The sequence below is a fragment of the Salvelinus fontinalis genome, unplaced genomic scaffold (genome assembly GCF_029448725.1).
Source record: "Salvelinus fontinalis isolate EN_2023a unplaced genomic scaffold, ASM2944872v1 scaffold_0002, whole genome shotgun sequence".
NCBI lineage: Eukaryota > Metazoa > Chordata > Actinopteri > Salmoniformes > Salmonidae > Salvelinus > Salvelinus fontinalis.
The window spans coordinates 1,350,040-1,369,725 of record NW_026600211.1 but is presented as its reverse complement, the minus strand read 5'-3'; the positions used below and the strand labels follow the sequence as shown (position 1 = coordinate 1,369,725).

Sequence of the window (19,686 nt, the reverse complement as noted above, 5' to 3'; positions counted from 1 at the left end):
TAAATTATATAAAAAACTGAATCATGAAGTTCTGAATAAACATTTTATACGGAACATTTAGTAAGCATCACGTCGACAAACAATCATGAAACATGTTCAGAGTATCCTGATAAAAGGTTCACATCAATGCATGTACTGTCAATGTAACTTCCGCAAGGACCGGACCATGCATTCTCTACTCGAGCAGAATGGGTGGACTGCCATGGTCAAGACCTTCAGCCATTTCCATAGACCATAGTTGTGCATAAATTATAATCTTATCCACTATGTTTTTCATTTCTATCTGCAAGGTTCTGAAGACAGCATCCACGTAGTAGAACCTTGGATCAGGTGTAGCTTCATCCTATTCCATTATTTCAGAACTCAAGCCCAATACAACTTTCAGAACATCCCAAAGAGCCCTGGCTGTATGTGTTTCAGTGACATCACATCTGGGGAAGTGGGAGTCCAAGCAACAGAATGCTGCCTCATTTCTCCTCCCACTAGCAGCCGGCCATTCCCCTGGTCAGTGAGACAAAGCGGTTGGGCTGGGAAAGTCACTGAACTGCGTCTCTGCCAACATGGAGATGTCTGCTTCAGTCTGTGGAGAGGAGTGAAGATGGTGTTAACAACAGAACCATTGTAGGGAAACAGACTGACAGATCTGTCGTCTGCCAGATTGGAGAACGCTGCAGTGCAATCTGTTCCATATGCACAGAATAGAATACGCAATGCACTGTCAGTGTAAAGCAGAAGCCGTCACCTTTCTCTGCACATAGTCGCACAAACATTTCACCATTACAGTCTTTGTTCATTCATTTAGTTTGGGTGTGCACGTTAATTTCACACTCAAGGTTTATGAGTGCGTCTCACACACCTGTGGGTCTTTCTCCTGTTTTAGAACTCGATGCCTCTTCTTCTTGGATCCCACTGTGGATTGGAAAGGGACAGAGGGGGAGGAGCTAGGAAGGTCATTCAGCCTATCACCTTCTGCTCCAGAGCAGATGTCTAAATGGGCACCAGACTCTTCCTGAAACAACAACAGTGTTGCTTTTAGTATAAGGATATAGTATGTGGGGGGGGACTCAGTTTCAGAAGAGTTCTCCAGTTTCATGCCAACAGAAAAGCACCCAGTTGACATCTTCTGCATCACCATCAAAGTTAATGGTGAAAGATTGAATAACGAATCGTTGTTACATTTCAATATACTATAAAATCATGGAACTCTGCTGGTTTATTATTAAAGAAACACTTTTTAACTTTTTGAAAATCTCATTCTCACCTCAAGCGATATGGTGAGCTGTGCATTTCTATAGTCATCTCCATGGGCGTCGAGGGTCTTCATTAGGAACCTACAGTAGGAAAGTTCAGTTGCTGTTGTAGTTGAGCTAGCCTGTTTTTACAATGGAGAGGCCAAAAGACCATAGACTGAAAAAGACATGAACAAATGAAAGGACAGACAGAGCTTCAGTCCTTTTTTACCTTCTCTCTTTCTTCATGCGACGTGTTAGTCTTTGTACCTGGTGAAGGCGACCAAGGATCTTCTCATTCACCTGCAGAGAAAATGGTGAAAGGATTAGGGTGGCAAAATTCCTGGAACGGTCAATAAATGCCCTGGTTTGCCCCAAATCCTGGTTGGAGGATTCCCAGAATCAGGAGGGAATAAGCAGGAAATCCAGAAACCTCCAAACAGGATTTCTGGAAAACCAGAAAATGTATTGAACATTTTGCAACCCTAGAAAGGATTCATTACCATGCATTTCTTTATGCTACATGTGTGAACTGGCATTACCAACAGCAAACTATATGTTCACAGATGCACATCCATATAACTTGGTTCTTAAATAGAGCACTACCTGAAGATACAATAGTAAATAAACAATAAAAATCCACACTTGGCAGGGGCGTACAATCACACACACAAATGATTCCCCACAGTCACTCACCTGTTCAAACTCCGTACACCTCTTGATCAAAGCCAGGTACTTCCTTTTCTCCAATTCTCTCCTCTCCTCCTGCTGCTGCTCTGGCCTTGCTCCTGACCCTTGACCTCTGCCCTCTAGCAACTCGCTGACCCCAGGGCCAAGCTCTACCTAATGATAAAAACTGTCATTTAGCACACACCATTTTAGTTTCTTTCATCGTTCCCCTCTAAGCAGGAACTGATTTAGACCTGGGACACCTGGGGTGTGCAATTCATTATCAGGTAAACAGAAAACCAGCAGGTTCTGGACCTCGTTGAGTAAGAGTTGAATACCCCGGCTCTAGCACCATATTCCATTTCCAACCAACCGAGCCACTGGAATCATAATAGTCAGACTCAGAACTCTTACTTACCTCCCCTGGGCCCAGTTCCACCCCACCTGGCTCCAGTTCTGCTTCCAGGATGTGGCCCCCAAAGAGAGGCGGCAGGGCCAGGCCGGAGAAATCCTCCATCATCTGAGGGAGGGGCGGAAGGAGGAATAAGATCGTTCACCCCCTCATAAATCACGTCCTAGACAGTGTCACGAATCTACACTACATTTGACAAACAGGTAGGGTTACTTTCTTGACTCAACCTGACAGCATATTTTCTTTAGCCCAACACTAAAGGACGCCTCTCCTATGTGGGGCTAATCTTTAGGAATGTTATAACTAGTTACCATAATAACTATTTGCTTGCAGACAGCGTTAGCTAATCAGCAACACCTTCCTCAACCCCAAATAAAACTACATTTAGGTGACCTAAGTTTGATTTGGTTAACGAAATCACAACTCGTTAACGTGAGCTTTTCTTGAAAACGATTAAACCGAGATGACAACACATTCGACTAGCTAATGTTAGCCTAACTTGCTAACGACGTTACTGAAAAGCATCTAACATGCGCAGCATTTTTGAAGATTTACGACTAACTACTGTATCTGGATGGTCTGACTGACACTTTAAACATATGTTTACCCGATCCATTGACTGCAGCGCTCAATGCATCACCGCAGATTTCACGCTGTCAAACAACCTTTTTGTGTTGTTGCAACTGGCGCAATAATTATACGACATTATGTAGACTACAGTTCCCATGTTCCCCAGCCTGGCAAAACTACAAACAGCAACATGGCAGGTGGGTGAACTTTGCTATTAGCAAACTAGCTAGCTGTTTTGTTTTATGCTTGATTCCTCTGTCAAGCAAACATTGGTGTTCTGATAATGCTAGTGTATGATTAATTGTAACTAAATATTGTATTCAACTCTAATTTTGTATGCATATTTTAATTTACCATGCCAAACGAATAATGTGACCTTGGACCAACATAGTGTTAGCCGATTTGTTTTAGCTGCATGTCGCGTCTCCACTTCATTCTTTAACTTTTTTTTTAGGTCAAAGCTCAAATCAAAATGTAGTAGTTTGGTCATTAAATATCTCCAATCTGAATCGCTTGCATTCCACAGTCCGCCGCTCTCTTCTGACTGAGCTGAGTGTAAACCTGGGCCACGTTCAGTTGTCGAACTTTGCAGATAGAAATCCCATTAATTACAGCTGATGGGATTCTTATTCTACATGTCAGAGAGGCATGTTTGTTGTACATAACGTATTTCTATCTGAACGATCCAAAACGTTGTGTCCTGCTTACCCTGGTGTAAACAGAGCAGTTGGATAGGGTTGATCTTCTAGCTTCATCTTCAGTATTTATCTGTCCAATGCTGTCATGTTTACAATACTGTATAGACTCAAACTAATGGGAATATGACATGTAGTTTCAAGTCATATAAGTCCAGCTAGCTATTTGTACCTAGCTATGTCCTTAATACATAAATCAATCACTGGATCATAGATCATGCATAACACAGTGTGCATTTGTGCCACTGTAACTTAAATGTCTGTTTGCTTCTCCTGCCAGGAATTGGAGCTTTCCTGAAGAATGCGTGGAATAAGGAGCCAGTGGTATTGGCCGCCTGCGCAATTGGACTTCTTGGTCAGTACATCTCTCAAAGTATACATCACAGGTTGTAATGCTCATATCTTACAATATGCTAAATTCAACTGTAGTTACACCTTATGGATTCTGACATTACATGATACTGTTAAAGGAATTTTATTCCTATGTTTATCAACCAATTCAATTAAAACATTCTGCCCATAAATAAGAATTTGTAAGATAATTATCAGCATTAAATGGACAGAAACCAGTCTTAAAATCAATCAATCAATAGCGTTTATTCTCGAGAGTACTGATCATAATACAATTTACATCAGGTTATATAATAAAGATGATGTCATAGGTTTTAATGTCCATCCTCCTCTAGAATACAATGGCAGTATAGTTAGCGTTCTCATTACTGTCTGCCACCTGTTAAACTATCTGCAACCAACCCAAGGTCTTTCCACTCCCTGGGTAGAGGCAAAATGTCCTGTAAGGAACACAGCATTCCAGCCTGTCTGAAGATAACTCCATTCTTTCTAATAAGGAACACATAATATTCAGCATTATGATTATAATAAGTTTCATTCATACAGTAACATCTAAGTTAAATGTATACATATTTTAGTCATTAAACACAAAAATCCCATAACAGATACACATAAAATAAACTTGTGTGCACTGCCCTTCAGCCCTCCCTGAATTGAGTTGTGTGTTCACTTGGTGTAACATGTCATTGATATTTCATGTATTTCTTCCCAGCCGTTACTGTTCCATTAGTGAGTCCCTTAACGAAGTACTCAGGCATGATGAATGCAGCTGTGCCATACAACTACCCAGGTAAGCCATTAAACCATTATGAGCAAATCATTAAGTCTGGCCCTAGACAGTTGGTGGCATAAACAAAACCTTTTTCCTCTCTCCCCAGTCCCTGTGCGAAACAATGGCAAGATGGACGATGTCCCCAGCCACCCTTGTGACCCTAAAGGACCAAACCTGGACTGGATTAAAAGCCTGTAACCGTCCACATTCCCTTTCCTGTACAGACCACAGCCCATTGTTCCTGTCTCTCTGTGTCTGCTTCTCAGTAGATGGCCCTCAATAAAGATTATCTATTTAATACCACCAACTTTGCTCTTGGATTCTGTTGGGATGTTATTTGTTGTCAATATGATTTGGCCATTTTTATGAATATTGTAGCATGTGTATTGTATTGTGAAACACAACACATATTTCCTTTTTAATAAAATGACTTATTCAAAAGGTATTCACAACCTCATTGGATTAATACGCTCTTAATTCAATTAAGAAATTAATGTTAGGAAACCTACTAATTTACAATGTATACTGCATTAACCTATTTTGTACTTTTATACAATAGGCAACAGACTTTAGAACTACAAGCTACTAGCCCTACACACACTTCAGACATTACACAAGAAATGTCTGGCAGTCAAGTGGATTTGAGATGATAGATGACCACAAAAAAGGGGTGGGAAATTAGAATTTTAAATGTGGCTTTGACATCCAGAAAATGTTTTTTTATTTTTTTTATAAAAAATTCTGATTACAAAGCCCTCTGATATCATCCCCCGTTTGGGAAGTATTGGTTAATTATGGCACCTTTGGTCTGTGCTTTGTGTCCATAAAGCTCTCTGCTCTCTCTTATCTATGGGTCTCCTGGGGGTGTCTCTGTCTGTGTTCAGGTTACACCTCTTCCTCACAGGGCTGAGGACCCCTTTATAAACCAACCTCAGGTCACTGAGGAACTCACATAACTTGGCAACAGAGAGAGCTTGAAATTAACACCTGCTCCAAATCTAGAATCTACAATCACTTGTTCTCTTTTCTCCTGGGATATGATGTGGAAAGCAGTGGTACTAGTGTGTATCTGCTGGTGGCTGGGCTGCAGGCGATAGACAGAAAAATATATAGAGTGCCTCTGTGTGGTTGAGAGTTCATTCGAGTGGTCATCTTCACCTGTGGAGGAAGACAGTCACTCAGTGCAGATGAGGCATGCTGCTGGCTGGAGAAGCTTTATCTCAGCTGGCTTATAGCTCAGTGTTTCTAAGTGTTGCACATTTTATTCTAGCCCAGCACTAATACACCAGATTCAGCTAATCAATGGCTGTAAATGTTTAGTTGAGTAGCTGATTCAGGTGTGTTGGGCTGGAACAGAAGTGGTGCAACTCTGGTGCCTGGAACTGGAATACAGTATCTGACTGTACCTATTACATCCTGTTAGAGACAGTTAACTGGTGTGATGAATGAGGTTTGAATGCCGATCCAGCTAGTTTTTAGTTACGGAATTACAGCAATCTTTGAGTTTTGAGCAGCATAAGAAACAGTCAAGATGCTACACTGTATTTCAGGAGACTTCCCTAAAGACCCCTTCAGCTCCCATGACGAGGACTCATCTGAAGGCTGGAACCCAGACTTGGCCCCACAGGGTCCCTTCCAGCAGGCCACCTCCTTGGGGGCCCCTGGCTGGTCCAGAGAGTTCCAGGAGGCTGGGATGTTCAGCAGTCCAGCCCGCACCTTAGAGGGGGTGCTGGAGGCTCTTCGTACATCTGTCTTTCTATGTTTCCCCACCAGCCACATATATGGCCACACTTATTAAGAATTAAATATGTTTATGAAATAGATTACATTAGAAAATTTGTATTGTCCATGCAATGTGGAAATTTGCTTTTACACATAAAACATAATCAGGGCATCAGAATGCTTTATCATCAAGAACATAGCCTACTGGGGCCTCCCGAGTGGCGCAGTGGTCTAGCTGCCTAGCTGTGCCACTAGAGTCCAGGCTCTGTCGCAGCGGGCCGTGACCGAGAGACCCATGGGGCGTGGCACAATTGGCTCAGCGTCGTCCGGGCTCGGGGAGGGTTTGGCCGGCAGAGATGTTCTTGTCCCATTGCGCTCTAGCGACTCCTGCGGCAGGCCGGGCACAATGCACGTGCAGTGTCTCCGACACATTGTTGCGGCTGGTTAAGCGGGCAATTGTGTCAAGAAACAGTGCGGCTGGGTTGTGTTTTGGAGTCCGTACGGGAGTTGCAGCGATGGGACAAGACTAACTACCAATTGGATACTGTAAAATCAAAAAAAGACTACTGAAACTATTGCCTACCGTAAAATTGTACTGATTATGTGCATAGGGACTTATGTGCATAGGGATTAAGGAGTATAAGGCATTTGTGGCCACTCAATTCAACTGAAGCCGAGGAGATTTTAAATCAAATACCTGCAAAATGGTTTGGTTGTTCAATGCGAAGATGAACACTGGGTATAGTGATTAACATATTTATTGAAGTATTCATTGGAAAGAAATACAATAACAGTGGTATCAGGAATGTCTGTAAGGTTTTATACTGTGACCATGATTGTTGTGTGTCTCAGAAAGGCAATGCTGTTTTAAAGAGAAAAAAGCTACAGATGAAGTAACAAAAAAAGAATATAACAAAACAAATTAAAAGACGGAAATAAAAGTAGGGGCAGAGGCAATTGTTTCATTCTTAAACACGTATTTAAGACAATCCTACTAACAGAGGCATCCTGAATATAAGATCCTGAATAGTCACCACAGCATCATTTTTCTTTTGCCTTTTACAACTGGATCCCATTCTCATATAGCTAGATTGACATTGAAAGGTCATATTTTGAAGAAGGTTAGGATGGTGAAAAGGTGCAAGGTGAAGGAAAAAAGTTAAACAAGATCAAAAAACATTTTTGTTGTTGTTGCAATTTGTACAAACATAAGTAAACTTCAACTATGTGATTTCAATATACTCAGTATTTAAATCAACAGCAATGTTATTTATTGAGTGTTAGAATTACCATAGCAAGAAAGTCAATAATTTCACAGGCTAGGTTAGAGATGCAACTTAATACGATACAGAAACATGAGGAGAGAAGGAACTATACACTGTAAGTTCCGGAAATCAGAATAAAGATCATACAGAGAAACTCAACATTCCTAGCCACATATTTCCACCCTGAATCTCTCAACTGCAGTTTTCTAGATGACAGAGACACTAGCGAGATACCAGATGACAGACTAGAGAGATACCAGACATGGAGAAAGCGAGAGAAAAATACTACTTTCTACATCTAGTTTACCATTGACACTTGCTCACACTCTGTTCCACTTTCCAAATACTTTCCTCAACACTTTCAAAGTTAGACTTTATAAACACAATCAGTCTTGACCCTTTAAATAAGGTTCTGTACGGTTTGCAATTGGTAAACGTGCAGCTAAAATCTGCTAGATATGAACAATCTGTTGGAGTCAAATTCTAAATCAATCGAGAAGACACTAGTAAAAACAAACGAGCTGAATCCATCTCTTTTCTTATACATTTATCCCTCAACACAATGTCAATTTCTCAAACCTATTTTCCAGGAAAACCAATCCTCCAAACCCTCCACTGTTTCTTTCCTCTTCTACCTGTCCAATACAAATAGAAGTACAGTTCACCCCACAGGGATGCATTGTTACAGATGTAAGATCTTCATTTTAGCCAGTTGCAGGAAAATAATCCTGCAGCAACAAGAAATGAAAATTAATCTACATTTTTGTAGGGGTTGATAGACACACTTTAGAAGCCTTTTTAAAACTAAAATACACTACAAGTTTGCATTTCCTGCAATGCAGGAACATTCTCACCAACAAGAGTGATCAAATAAAGATCCTACATCTGTACTGTTGCTCCTTCTTACTTCTATTAATACGTTTCTGTAGATAAGAGACTCTTGAAGGTAAACGTTCAATACAATCTACACATCCAAAACTAGCAGCAATAGCTTTGCAATGCAACATATTTCTGTGTATAACATATCATATCAATTGCCTTTGTAAAAAGTTAAAAATATAATTCCTTATACAAATCCTACCTCGCATTAAAACAAATTATTATTTAAAAAATATTGGTGTTTAAACTTGAACTATTTCCTACCCAGCATTGTGCTGATGGCATCAGTAAGCAACATCAATACACTTTTCTTTAAATCTTCATTCAGAGAACATGTAAATTAAGTTGTACAAAGTGATTGGTAGGTCTGCACTTATCGTGAAAATACATCTGCCTAGCTAACAATGTGTTTACACATACTCTTATTGAATCCCAACAATGAAAAAAAAAAATATGACAATTCTTCAACATGTTTGGATTTTCCTGGATCATACACACATATCTCTGCACAACTCTTCTCAAAAATCCTCAATGAAAATACTGATAAAACAGGAGCCTGTCCTTTAAGACAATTCCTAATGGTACAAGTAAAGTATGCTATAATTCATTAAACTATTACCCGACTACAGGCTGCTACCAGGAACCAGTCCCTGAATGGGTACAGACAAAAAAACAAACATTTTCTATCAAGGTTACTTCTAGAAAAGTGTTGTAAAATGAAAAGAACATTATAAAATTATCAGTAATGCCCAGGGCTCAAATGTTAATGTTGGACATGCCGACAAAATGGCCGCCATCTGTTTGTGTTTTTACTAACATCACAGAGCTTTTCAAATTCCAACGCACACTCATCTTTTTGCTCTATAATTCTCAAATACTATGGTGGATTTTTATTCAAGATCTCATTTTGTCCAAAGGGTCACTCAAATTTCAGCTTTGATTCTTCAAAATAACACCACATAAGTGTCTGTATTTTGACTTAGGCCTGATTAATACACATCTAATCAGCACTTGTAAATAACCAACATAAACAGAAAGGTTTACTTAAGGCTTTCTCTTAAGGCTCAACAGTTGAGAACTCAACCAACACAGTTACTGGACTCTGAAAACAAATTCCAAACATGAATGTTTCCTATTAACGCCTCTCCATTGGTTGCCTGTTCAAGGAGACCATGTCCTATTCGATGATGGGTGCAGAGCGATCGTTGGTCACCGTCTTTCTGAGCCGGACATGGGCAAATGGGTTGGTCCTGCCAGGGAGACAATGTGCATATCAGGCATGACAGAAGCTTAGACACGTTTATCGACAGTCATCTATCTAAAGTGGACCAGGGTTGGTGACTACTGCAATGCACTATGTCTACTGTATAAATAATATAATGAATGCATTTACCAGGTTGGGGAGGGTGGAGGAGAGGCAAAGTCTGAGGAGAGCTGTAGTAAAAGCGATGAAGATCCTAGTGTTATTAACCCATTACATATCATATCTACATTATATTCTGTCATTATAAGCCATCTATACCTCTTGCATCAGCATTGACAGAGCCGGTCGGTCAGGGGGCCCTGCCCACTCAACCCCTTCACCTCTGACCTTCGGCCTCAGGCTGACCTGGTTGGAGTCGGCCATGCTGTATGGGCGCGGGCGGAAGGTGCTGACCCTTTGAGGGGGGAATGAGCGCTCCTCCTCGGACTCAGGGGTCAGGGCAGGCAGACAAGGGGAGACCAGCTTATCTAACTGACCCGTACTGGTACTGTTGACCTTAGAGAGGAGCGGGGAGCTGGAGAGAAACCATTGGTAAATGGTTCATTTTCCAAGTGTCTTGCTCAACTCAATATCCTTAATGACAATAGCAGGCATATTGTTCTGACATTTCAGACTGAGGATAAATGGAGGAAAGTGGTCATGCTAACTCATCAACTGTACTGTTGATCTTGGAGAGCAAAGGAGACCTGCGAGGTGGTAGAAGATTAGGACAGAGCTTAGGCAGATGGAAAGAATGATGGTCATTAATTTTTATTCCTCTCTAAAGGCCCAGTCTCTTCGCTTGGCATGGACACATCAAAATGACAATGACACTTAGAGAAAAAAACAGCATATCTGTGTCAGTGGTCTCTCTCAGCTTCCTGTGAATAAGCCAAAATCACTACTGCCAGTTTGTAGACATCGCTATCGTACTGACAGACAACGTTGTTGGCAGCGTTGCAGCTAGGCTGTTAGATCAGAGTCAATACAGGGAAGGGTGGAGCATAGCGGAAGGATTTCTAGAGTTACAGTGTCAAGATTTAATCATAACCCTACAAGTTGACTTCCATTTAAGACAATAACATTTTGAGGAATGAAATGACAATATCATAACAGTTTCTTGTTTCTATGGTGACAGACCTGCTGTCGAGGGGATCCAAGGTGTTGGGGTAGGGCTGAGTGTAGGAGAAAGGGAACCAGCCTTTCCTGTAAGGTAGAGAGAGAGGAATTGTTTTGGTATTATCCGTATATAACCTAGAAAACCCATGGATTGGCTGAAGATGTAATTTCAGAACAGTCCTCAATTGGTGTTTGAAGAAGGCTTTTGTACAGCTGAATGGTGGGTTCTAACTCTTACCGTCCCGTCCGTTCGTTCTGGCCATAGTGCCACCCGTCTCTGGGCTCAGAGATGAGGAGGCTGAGAGCGTCGCCTGGCAGGAAGTGAAGTAAGCAGGCCCCGCCCACTCCACTGCCCTCTGAACCCCCAGGAGCGTGGGCAAATATGGCTTCCACACGAGACGGGCTGGAGAGAGGGAGAACTCGGTCTCTGGGCAGAGTGGAACCTGGAAGATAGAGAGGGATAGAGAGAATGTGAAATGAATTAAATAGACATCACATTGGGAAAGAAATGGACAAGATGGCAAATAAAAAGTGAAGGGGGGTATCAAAACCTACCCATAAACCCTCCCACCCGGGCCTCGCTGACTGGTCTCCTAGGCAAAGGCAGCGTAGATGTTCCATACATCTCCGCTGCCTTCATCAGCATGGGATTATGGGACAGCAATGGTGTGTTCCCTCCTCCTAGCACTCCCTGGTGGTGCAGCGAGGGGGTTATGGCTCTGGAGAGAGGTGCACTGTGGGGTAGTGGAGGACTGTGAGGGGCACTGAGGGACAGCGGCAGGGCCAGGCCCTGTAGGGAGGAGTAGGATGGGGAGCCCTGGCTGAGAGAAAGCACAGTGGAGAGGATCAGACTAGGAGAAAGGCTGGAGGTGCTGTTGGCCAGAAGAAGAGAGGTCTGCTGGGCTTGGCTGGAGCCAACCGTGGAGGAGGTGGTGGGAGTGTTAGCAGTAGTGATAGCATTAGCACTTATGTTGTTGTTAGCATTGGGGCTAGCTGAGACACTAATAGGCGTGCTGGTCTGCTGAGGGGAGCCTGCCCCACTCCCTCCAATAGCCCCTCCAGTGGCAGCGAGGGAGCGGAAGGTCTGGGGTTCGGGGGAGTTTTGGGGCTGGGGGATGTCACTCTGGGAAGAAGAGGGGATGGGTCTCTGCTGCTGGGAGCCACCATTCAACAAGGGAGGCACCTCCTGTACTGACAGCCTCTGAAATAGAGAAATGGTAAGAGAGAGAGAGATAAGACAGAGCGATGAGAAGAAACAATGGAATTTACTAAATGACTGAAAACCATCTGAATGCTGTCTAAATAACAGAATACCCTAATCTTATAATAATTTCACTTTATCTTCTTAAGTACATGTAAAATCAGACATTTGTCTGTGAATTCCTACTCATGAACTGAAACCCCTTGCCCTCACCTGTTCTGGAGGTGCAGCGCCCAGTTTAGCATGTCGGAGGAGATCAGCTATCCCAGATGCCCCAGAGCCCTGAGGGGCGGTGTGACGCAGCAGGTTGAGCGCCCGTTCAGGTAGTCTGGTTGGCTGGGAGCATGACTGTTGCCATGAGGACAGCTTCTGTGACAGGAGCTCTCTCACCTGGACACAGGGAGGAAGGAGAGGCAGGTCAGGGATGGGGGTCAGGGACAGTGTGTGTGTGTGTGTGTGTGTGTGTGTGTGTGTGTACCTTGCAGTGGTAGTTGATGAGCAGCTTGGTGACGGAACACTGGCGGTCCACAAGGAAGCAGTATCGTCTCCTCTCCTCCGTCAGCGCTGAGCGGTAACCCACAGCAACCAGCGTGTCCAGCTCAGCCTGACGACGACTCATTAGCTCCACATACTGACAGAGGTTAGTAAACACACACATAGAAACGAATGCAGCATAACAGAGACAGCGGAGTAGGAGATATGTGACCTTTATAATACACTGTAGGGAGAGAGGCACAGCGGAGGGACCAAAAGGAAGAAGTGACATCATATCCTGTCTGCTGAGCAGCGATAAACTAAATCCTAATCACAAAATATTATCCCTCACCTTCCTTAACCTTTTCTTCCATTGTCCACCCCTTCTTATTTCCTGTTTTCTCATTCCTAAGATTTCTCCTCTTTCTCTTCCCTATCCCCCTTTTTTACTTCAGTAAGGACTGGAAGCCAAATCAGCTGAGCCAGATTTCTGTTTAATCTCATCCATACTTCCGCACACACAAACTGTACATACACACACACAAACATTGACTGTGCCTTGTAATGCTGAGTAAGATGCTTTAGTCTGGTGGTGTTTCCAAGAAAATCCCACACAAATCTCAAGTGTCAAAACACAATTGTAAGTGTTTCAAAAATACACAAATGCATCGTTGAAACCTTACACTCAAAGCACTACTGACACAAAATGGTGTTGTTGGATGCCAGTTACCTGCATCTCCCTATCTCCGTACTTGTTGGGGTGGCGACTGCCCTGGCTCTTCCTGCGCAGCTTCTTGAGCTGTGATTGGCAGCGCTCGATAGATTCCGACTTCGACTTGCGCTCACTCTGATATTTCTTCAACGTGGCCTGAGATCGAGAGAGAACGGGAGCGAGAAAATCCGATTGAGAGAGAGACAGAGCAACAGATAGAAAAATAGTTAGTCAGAAAAGTTGCGCTGTAGAGAGAAGGAAATACGTTAAAGGAAAATGCTTAGATAAACTCACGGTAAGATATTTAATGTCCAACTCCAGCTTTTGCTCCAACTGGGACAGCAGCTCAGAATGGAACAGCTTCAACTGTAGATCACATTCCACCATCATTCATACAGCATCACAATATTTAACAATCAATCATATCACCACACACACGGTAAACACTTACCACATCCACCAGTTGAACCTGAATCTGCCTGTGCACCTCAGCCATCTGGAATAACGTGTCTCCTGGAATCCCCAAGAAGACACAGGATACAGAGAATACGTCATCAACACAGGGATACAGAGTGGGATAAAAGGGCTGGGGAAAAAACACTTGTTGTGACTTCACGTTGCCTGTATGTGCAATATTGTGTCTGAGGTGTCAGATCAATAAAGTAGTATCTTATCTCACCTGGAGCTGTTAACTGACTGAATGATTGTATATCTCTCAACTTTTCAGCCTATGATGTCAGCTGTGAGTCTGCCAATGAGGTAAAGGCTGTGTGTGTCTCTCTCCCACAGCACAGTAGTTTGTGGTGTCTGGCATCTCTCCCTCCCTCCCCGACTGTTTGCAGCAATACAATGAGATCATGTGGTGTTGTTAATCTCTCAACAATCACCCCACTCTCTCCCTCTTCCTCAGTTCCCTCACGCTCGCTCTCTCTCTGTTCCCTCCCTCACTCACTCACTCCCTACTTTCTCTCGTTCCTCCACTCTCTAGCTCGCTTCTTGTCCCATAGTCCCTTAGTGTTTCTCACCCCACCCACCGGTCTCTCTCTCTCATACACCCACCCAGTCACTCACCCAGTTCTTTGGACCCTTGGCTGTCGCTGGCCAGTTCTCCCAGTTTGACCAGACCATCGAAGTATCCCTTGGCTGCTACCGTCACTCCTGAGAGGAAAACACCTTTCAGTGAGGGGCACCATGTAACAAAGACCCTCTAAATGGGCTTTAGGATCAGGCCTGCGTGGAATGCAGCTTCTATGCCAGAAACCAGAGAACCATCATTAAAATGTCCAAACAAACATGCCCTACCAACATGCCCACCCAACGCCACTAGACCACACATTATACAGTATACTGTCTCACCTGTCAGGGCTTTCTCATAGTGTTTCCCCATGGTCACAAAGTTCTTCAGACTGGGGTTGAACTGGTCTAGAATCCCCTACAACACACATGACAACAAGAGACAATATTCATGTCTCCTCTTCAACTTACCACTTAGTCACAGTCTGTGATCATTGCTGCTAGCAGACTGAGTTTCAACAAAAGCGTTATATAGGGCACTCGCCTGACTACATCTACAGACTAATTCATTGCTCTTGGAGACAACAAACCTACACACACTGTACCTTATACACGTTTTCTGTCATCTTGTTGACCTCGTCTGAACGAGACATGGTGTTTCAGAATGTTTATGTTTTGTAGTCTCCTCCCCTGTATCTTAGGGTATTAGGCTTTACAACAGCAGACTGAAGTCCCCTGGAAACACAAAGATGGAGAGAAACAAGTGTTGGCAGGTAGCCTAGCGGTTAAGAGTGTTGGGTCAGTAACCAAAAGGTTTCTGGTTCAAATCCCAGAACAGACTAGGTGAAGAATCAGTTGATGTGCCCTTGAGCAAGCACTTATCCATAGGAACATACAGGAGCAATTAGGGTTAAGAGTGTCTGTTAAATAACTGAAATGTACAATTAATTCAAGTATAAAGAACTTCTGAGAGGTCTAACCAGACAACCAAGAGAGGTATTCAGGCTGGAGGTGTTTGGAGGTGACCTGGCAAATCAAACTCACCCATACCGAGTGAGATGGAGGGTTTTCATCAGTGGTCTATGATCCATACAGGAGGTAAGGACCAGACAGCTTATCCTTAAACTACCAAACTGCATACCCAACATGCTTGTGCTGTGATCCATCTTTTAGAGTTGTTTGGGACTGTGTTAAGTCTATCCCCAAGACTTCTAGTAGTCCTATGCCGTGACCCAAGAGGAATACACCACAGCCCACCAGTGGGTCCGGAGCCAGTCTTTGGGAACCCCGGCTGCTCCTCATCAAGAGGGTGACCTTCCAGAGCTAACGACTGGAAAAGTTGACTTTGTCCTGCTCCATTATCCGATATGGGTCAACATTTTTCATGTAATCTCTGTAGGGTAACAAAGGAGGGCTGTAAGGGGGAAAAGCTGAGTTGAGCGTGACTTTAGCCATTTAATCCAGGGGGGAATTCTGTCACCGAACAGCTTGGTCAGTTCAGCAACGGTTCTCTCTCTGTGGTCCAATGTTTATTCAGCGCCATGACACTTGTGCCTGGTGTTGGAAAAGTCCATTGTTCTTATCTGAGGGGTTATGACTGGTCTGAAACAAACTGATAGCAGAAACCTTTGGGTTGCCCTAATGTAGGGTAATGATAAAGTAATTGGTGGACTCAATCGCAAAAGTTAAGAAGTGCTGTGTTATTCACATCCATATGGAAGCAGGACATACAACCTCAGGGCCTGGAATCAAAGGAGGGTCTGACTGCTGTTTTAAGACACGTTTTGGTAATAATGTTTTATGGGGGGGGTTTTACGTTTTTTTTTACTTCATAACTCAGACAGAGAAGTAATAACAGACGTCCAGATGTATCACAGATCACATGACCTAAGCAAAATACACCAGGGTATCACTGTATAATACATGGTGTCTGCAGTGGTGGAGCACCTACTGGAAAAAACAGCATTTGTTACTCTAACATATAATGCAATCAAATCAAAGTATTTGTCACATGCACAGGATACAGCACGTTTAAACGGTACAGTGAAATGCTTACTTGCAAGCTATAGCACACTGAGTAACAGGCCATTCTAACTGCTCCACTATAATGCCTAACTTATTACATGACACAATCAGAAGATTGGTAATATAGACCACTTTAGGCAATACTTGTGTCATGCCTATGACACTTCATTACATGGGTTGGTGGAAATAGAGTGGGCAGAATAGACATAGTTCTGATACGGTATTATAGAACGTCTCAGAAATAATTCTAGTCATTCAAGTTCTATTCTGTAACCCTACAGTACTCTAGCCATGATGAATGTACAGTGGCTCTCACACAAGCCTCTTCTCTCTAGTGTTACAGCACGGTGGTCCTCGTGTGGGACAACAACACACACACATCTGACCTCACTCTACACTAAGGCTCACACATGCTCCTTTCAGACAACATCCTGTGTGTGTGTGGCATTCTGCAGCATGTCATGCATTGGCTCACTTGTTGATGTCAGTGGATGGACATTGGGTAGACAGACATGTGTTGGGTAACACTGACCGGTCAGGCTGCTGTTGAATAGACCTGATGATATCATTTGATTCCACAGATGTATGGGTTACAGCTCTGTACAGTACAACTGACCGCCTATGGACTTTTTGCATTGTTACCAATGTTCAAGGAGGCTCTGAGCTTATGTTAAAGATGTCCTCTAGCAATTTGACGTTTTCCTGTTGAATATCCCAAGTATAAATACAGTAATGTACACACACTTGAGGGTCATTTTTGGGGAGCAAAATATATATATATTTTTTTCCAGACACAACTGCAAACATCAAGGAGTAGGGCATTCAAGTTACCCTTACAGAAAAAAACACGTGTAAAATCTTGATTTTAAGTGAAATTTCACATATGAAATCATGTGAAAATGTGTTTTTGGAAAACTTCAAATGTGATCACGTTTTCACATGTATAGTTTCATGTTATCACATATTGCTTTCCATGTTGTCACACGTTATCGCATTAACTTCACAATTCACATGTGATCACGTGAAATCCATGTGGTTGTTCCTGTAAGGGTTGGTCTGATGGTCTGAGGTGATGTCATTGGACTCCCCCCTTGTTTGAGGAACAGTAGAGGAGCAATAGAGAACCAAAGAGGAAAGGCCCACACCCCACTTGTGTCATGTCATAGCTGGACCACCTATTGAGATGTGCCTTTTGGTAAGTAAATCAGGTGTTGTGTGAGGAGAAAAGGAGACTGGAGTAAGACTAATTGGGTAAGCAGAAGTGCACAAAGAACTTATCAATATCTGAAGAAATCCAATGAAAAATTTCCTTGATCAATATCCTATTGTTGACCGGGCAGAAACACATTTTTTGGGGGTGTCAGGTAGCCTAGTGGTTGGAGCATTGGGCCAGTAACCGAAAAAGTTGCTGGATCAAATCCCGAGCTGACAAGGTAAAAATCGGTCTTTCTGCCCCTGAACAAGGCAGTTATTAACCCACTGTTCCCTGGTAGGCTGTCATTGTAAATAAGAATTGGTTCTTAACTGACTTGCCTAGTTAAATAGAGGTTCAATTAAAAACCCCAGGACTTCTTTAAAGCCAACTCAACACACTACCTCTGGTTCCCCATGAGAGCTGATCTACAATCAGTTATGCCCTGATGGTTAGGATTGGGGTTTGGTAAACTGAAAAGTTAATCTGCAGATGGAGGCACATTCTCAAGGTCCAATTTATTAATTAATTAATTTCTTGTTATTCAAACCAGGTTGGTCAATTGGGAACCCATTTTCATACGCAATGACAACATAGCCAAATATAGAATTACACAGCAAAACTATAATCAATGTACTAAAACACAAATAACCTGAAACAGCTTTTGTAATATAGGTATTGGAATACAATTTTTACATTTTGTTGCCAAAGATGTTTCAGAAACAGCTACTAGGCCTACATAACGTCAACAACTGAAAAACTCCTGCAGAGCTTTTAAGTGATTCCACTGGTTTTGGCAACAATTACAAATGTGACAGAGATGTAACATCATAGGTGAAACAAATGTCACAAACAAATGTCTGTGAAACAGGAACATTATAAACCGATTGGAGGATGTGAGGTTGTGTTTATCACTTTGACTCTTATTGGCATACTTAACTAAAATACGAGACATCCTCTCTAAACCAAGTTAAACGAATTATCGAGACGTAAAAAGTGGACGAAATGAGAGACATTACTCTCGAAGCAAATCAGTATCACCAGTCAAAAGCCTCATTCAGCAACACCTGTTGATATCTAGGCCTACATATAAAACTCACCGCAATTCATTCAAAGTTAGATAAGTAGCAAAATAGTTGATACAAAGTGGAATTGTACCTTTTCTGAGCTCATTGTTGAAAAAAAAAAGATGACCGAAACGCCGTTTGTCTTTTTCTTTTCTTTTCTTCTACTGCTTTCCCCTTCGTTAGTGGGGGGTTGTTTCACCCAGCAGCGCACTAAATCTCAATTTCCCCCCCGCCTTCGCTCTCTCTCTCCCTTTTTTAATTTTTACTCACACAAATCGACGTCAGACTTTTGGTGCTGTTCTGTACCCCTACTCACTGTTGAGCCGATTAGCAACATGCCTTCACGCGCACACCCCCGACAGAAAATTCACCGCGAATTAACCCCCTGACCGCTGCATCAAACTCCCTACAGTTAGAAGCCTCAGTTCTCTTCCGTTCTCTGTCTCTCTTTACCACTCTGTCTCTCTTTATCACTCTCCCTTTCTCTCACAATGTCCTCACTCTCTCGCTCACTATCCCTCTCGTTCTCCCTCTCCTTCACTCACTCACTCGGGCAGAATAACAATGAGCAAACGGGACCCGGGCTGAATAGCGGTAGAGAGAATAATGACTTGAAACTTTTTAAAGCAATGATGGCAGACCCCGCAGTCACGTATCATTGGCCTACATCCGCCACCCCCTTCTCACATTCCCTCCATTCATTCTCTTAAGTGGGCAGTAGCCCTTTGGTTTATTAATCACATAATATTAAATATGTTGCCTATAGCCTATTACTTTAAACATGTTTTTGGGTGAGAGTGATAAATCAATAGGAGTAAAACATATTTGGCTAAAACGTTATAATTTTTTGTTTGTTTTACAAAAACATTCAATACTTTTCAGGTGATTCATCTATTTGATGTGTCAAGGGGTTGAGCCAGGGTTGAAGATCAGTCTAAAGCAAAGGTTAGTGTTAGGGTTATGCCAAGATTATGGTTAGAGTTAGGGTAATGCAAGGCTAGGGGATCCCATTTCCTTGTGCTGCCCTCAGGAGGTAATTCCTTGAGTGAAATCCATGGTAAAAAAGGTGAATCAT

At 42.7% G+C, this 19,686-nt stretch overlaps 3 protein-coding genes across 3 annotated transcripts; 1 reads left to right on the top strand and 2 right to left on the bottom strand.

Annotated features, from left to right (window-relative positions):
• Positions 1–29: 29 nt before the first annotated feature.
• On the bottom strand, positions 30–3,007 carry LOC129841907 (TCF3 fusion partner homolog). Its single transcript, XM_055910264.1, has 7 exons — positions 2,918–3,007; positions 2,317–2,418; positions 1,926–2,072; positions 1,462–1,532; positions 1,262–1,331; positions 857–1,009; positions 30–580 (listed from the first exon to the last, which is right to left on the bottom strand). Exons 1-7 carry the CDS (start codon positions 2,924–2,926, stop codon positions 506–508), a joined length of 627 nt encoding a protein of 208 aa, XP_055766239.1. The 5' UTR covers positions 2,927–3,007; the 3' UTR covers positions 30–505.
• Positions 3,008–3,023: 16 nt separating this feature from the next.
• On the top strand, positions 3,024–5,001 carry LOC129841908 (NADH dehydrogenase [ubiquinone] 1 alpha subcomplex subunit 3-like). Its single transcript, XM_055910265.1, has 4 exons — positions 3,024–3,077; positions 3,856–3,930; positions 4,639–4,716; positions 4,805–5,001. The coding sequence occupies exons 1-4, from the start codon at positions 3,071–3,073 to the stop codon at positions 4,894–4,896; spliced, it is 252 nt and encodes an 83-aa protein (XP_055766240.1). The 5' UTR covers positions 3,024–3,070; the 3' UTR covers positions 4,897–5,001.
• A 2,159-nt stretch (positions 5,002–7,160) lies between these two features.
• On the bottom strand, positions 7,161–19,215 carry LOC129841844 (brain-specific angiogenesis inhibitor 1-associated protein 2-like). Its single transcript, XM_055910162.1, has 15 exons — positions 18,703–19,215; positions 14,933–15,062; positions 14,670–14,745; positions 14,385–14,471; positions 13,765–13,826; positions 13,608–13,679; positions 13,332–13,469; positions 12,606–12,758; positions 12,341–12,517; positions 11,482–12,127; positions 11,165–11,369; positions 10,948–11,013; positions 10,087–10,342; positions 9,958–9,998; positions 7,161–9,814 (listed from the first exon to the last, which is right to left on the bottom strand). The coding sequence occupies exons 2-15, from the start codon at positions 14,978–14,980 to the stop codon at positions 9,742–9,744; spliced, it is 2,100 nt and encodes a 699-aa protein (XP_055766137.1). The 5' UTR covers positions 14,981–15,062; positions 18,703–19,215; the 3' UTR covers positions 7,161–9,741.
• Between the last annotated feature and the right edge of the window lie 471 nt (positions 19,216–19,686).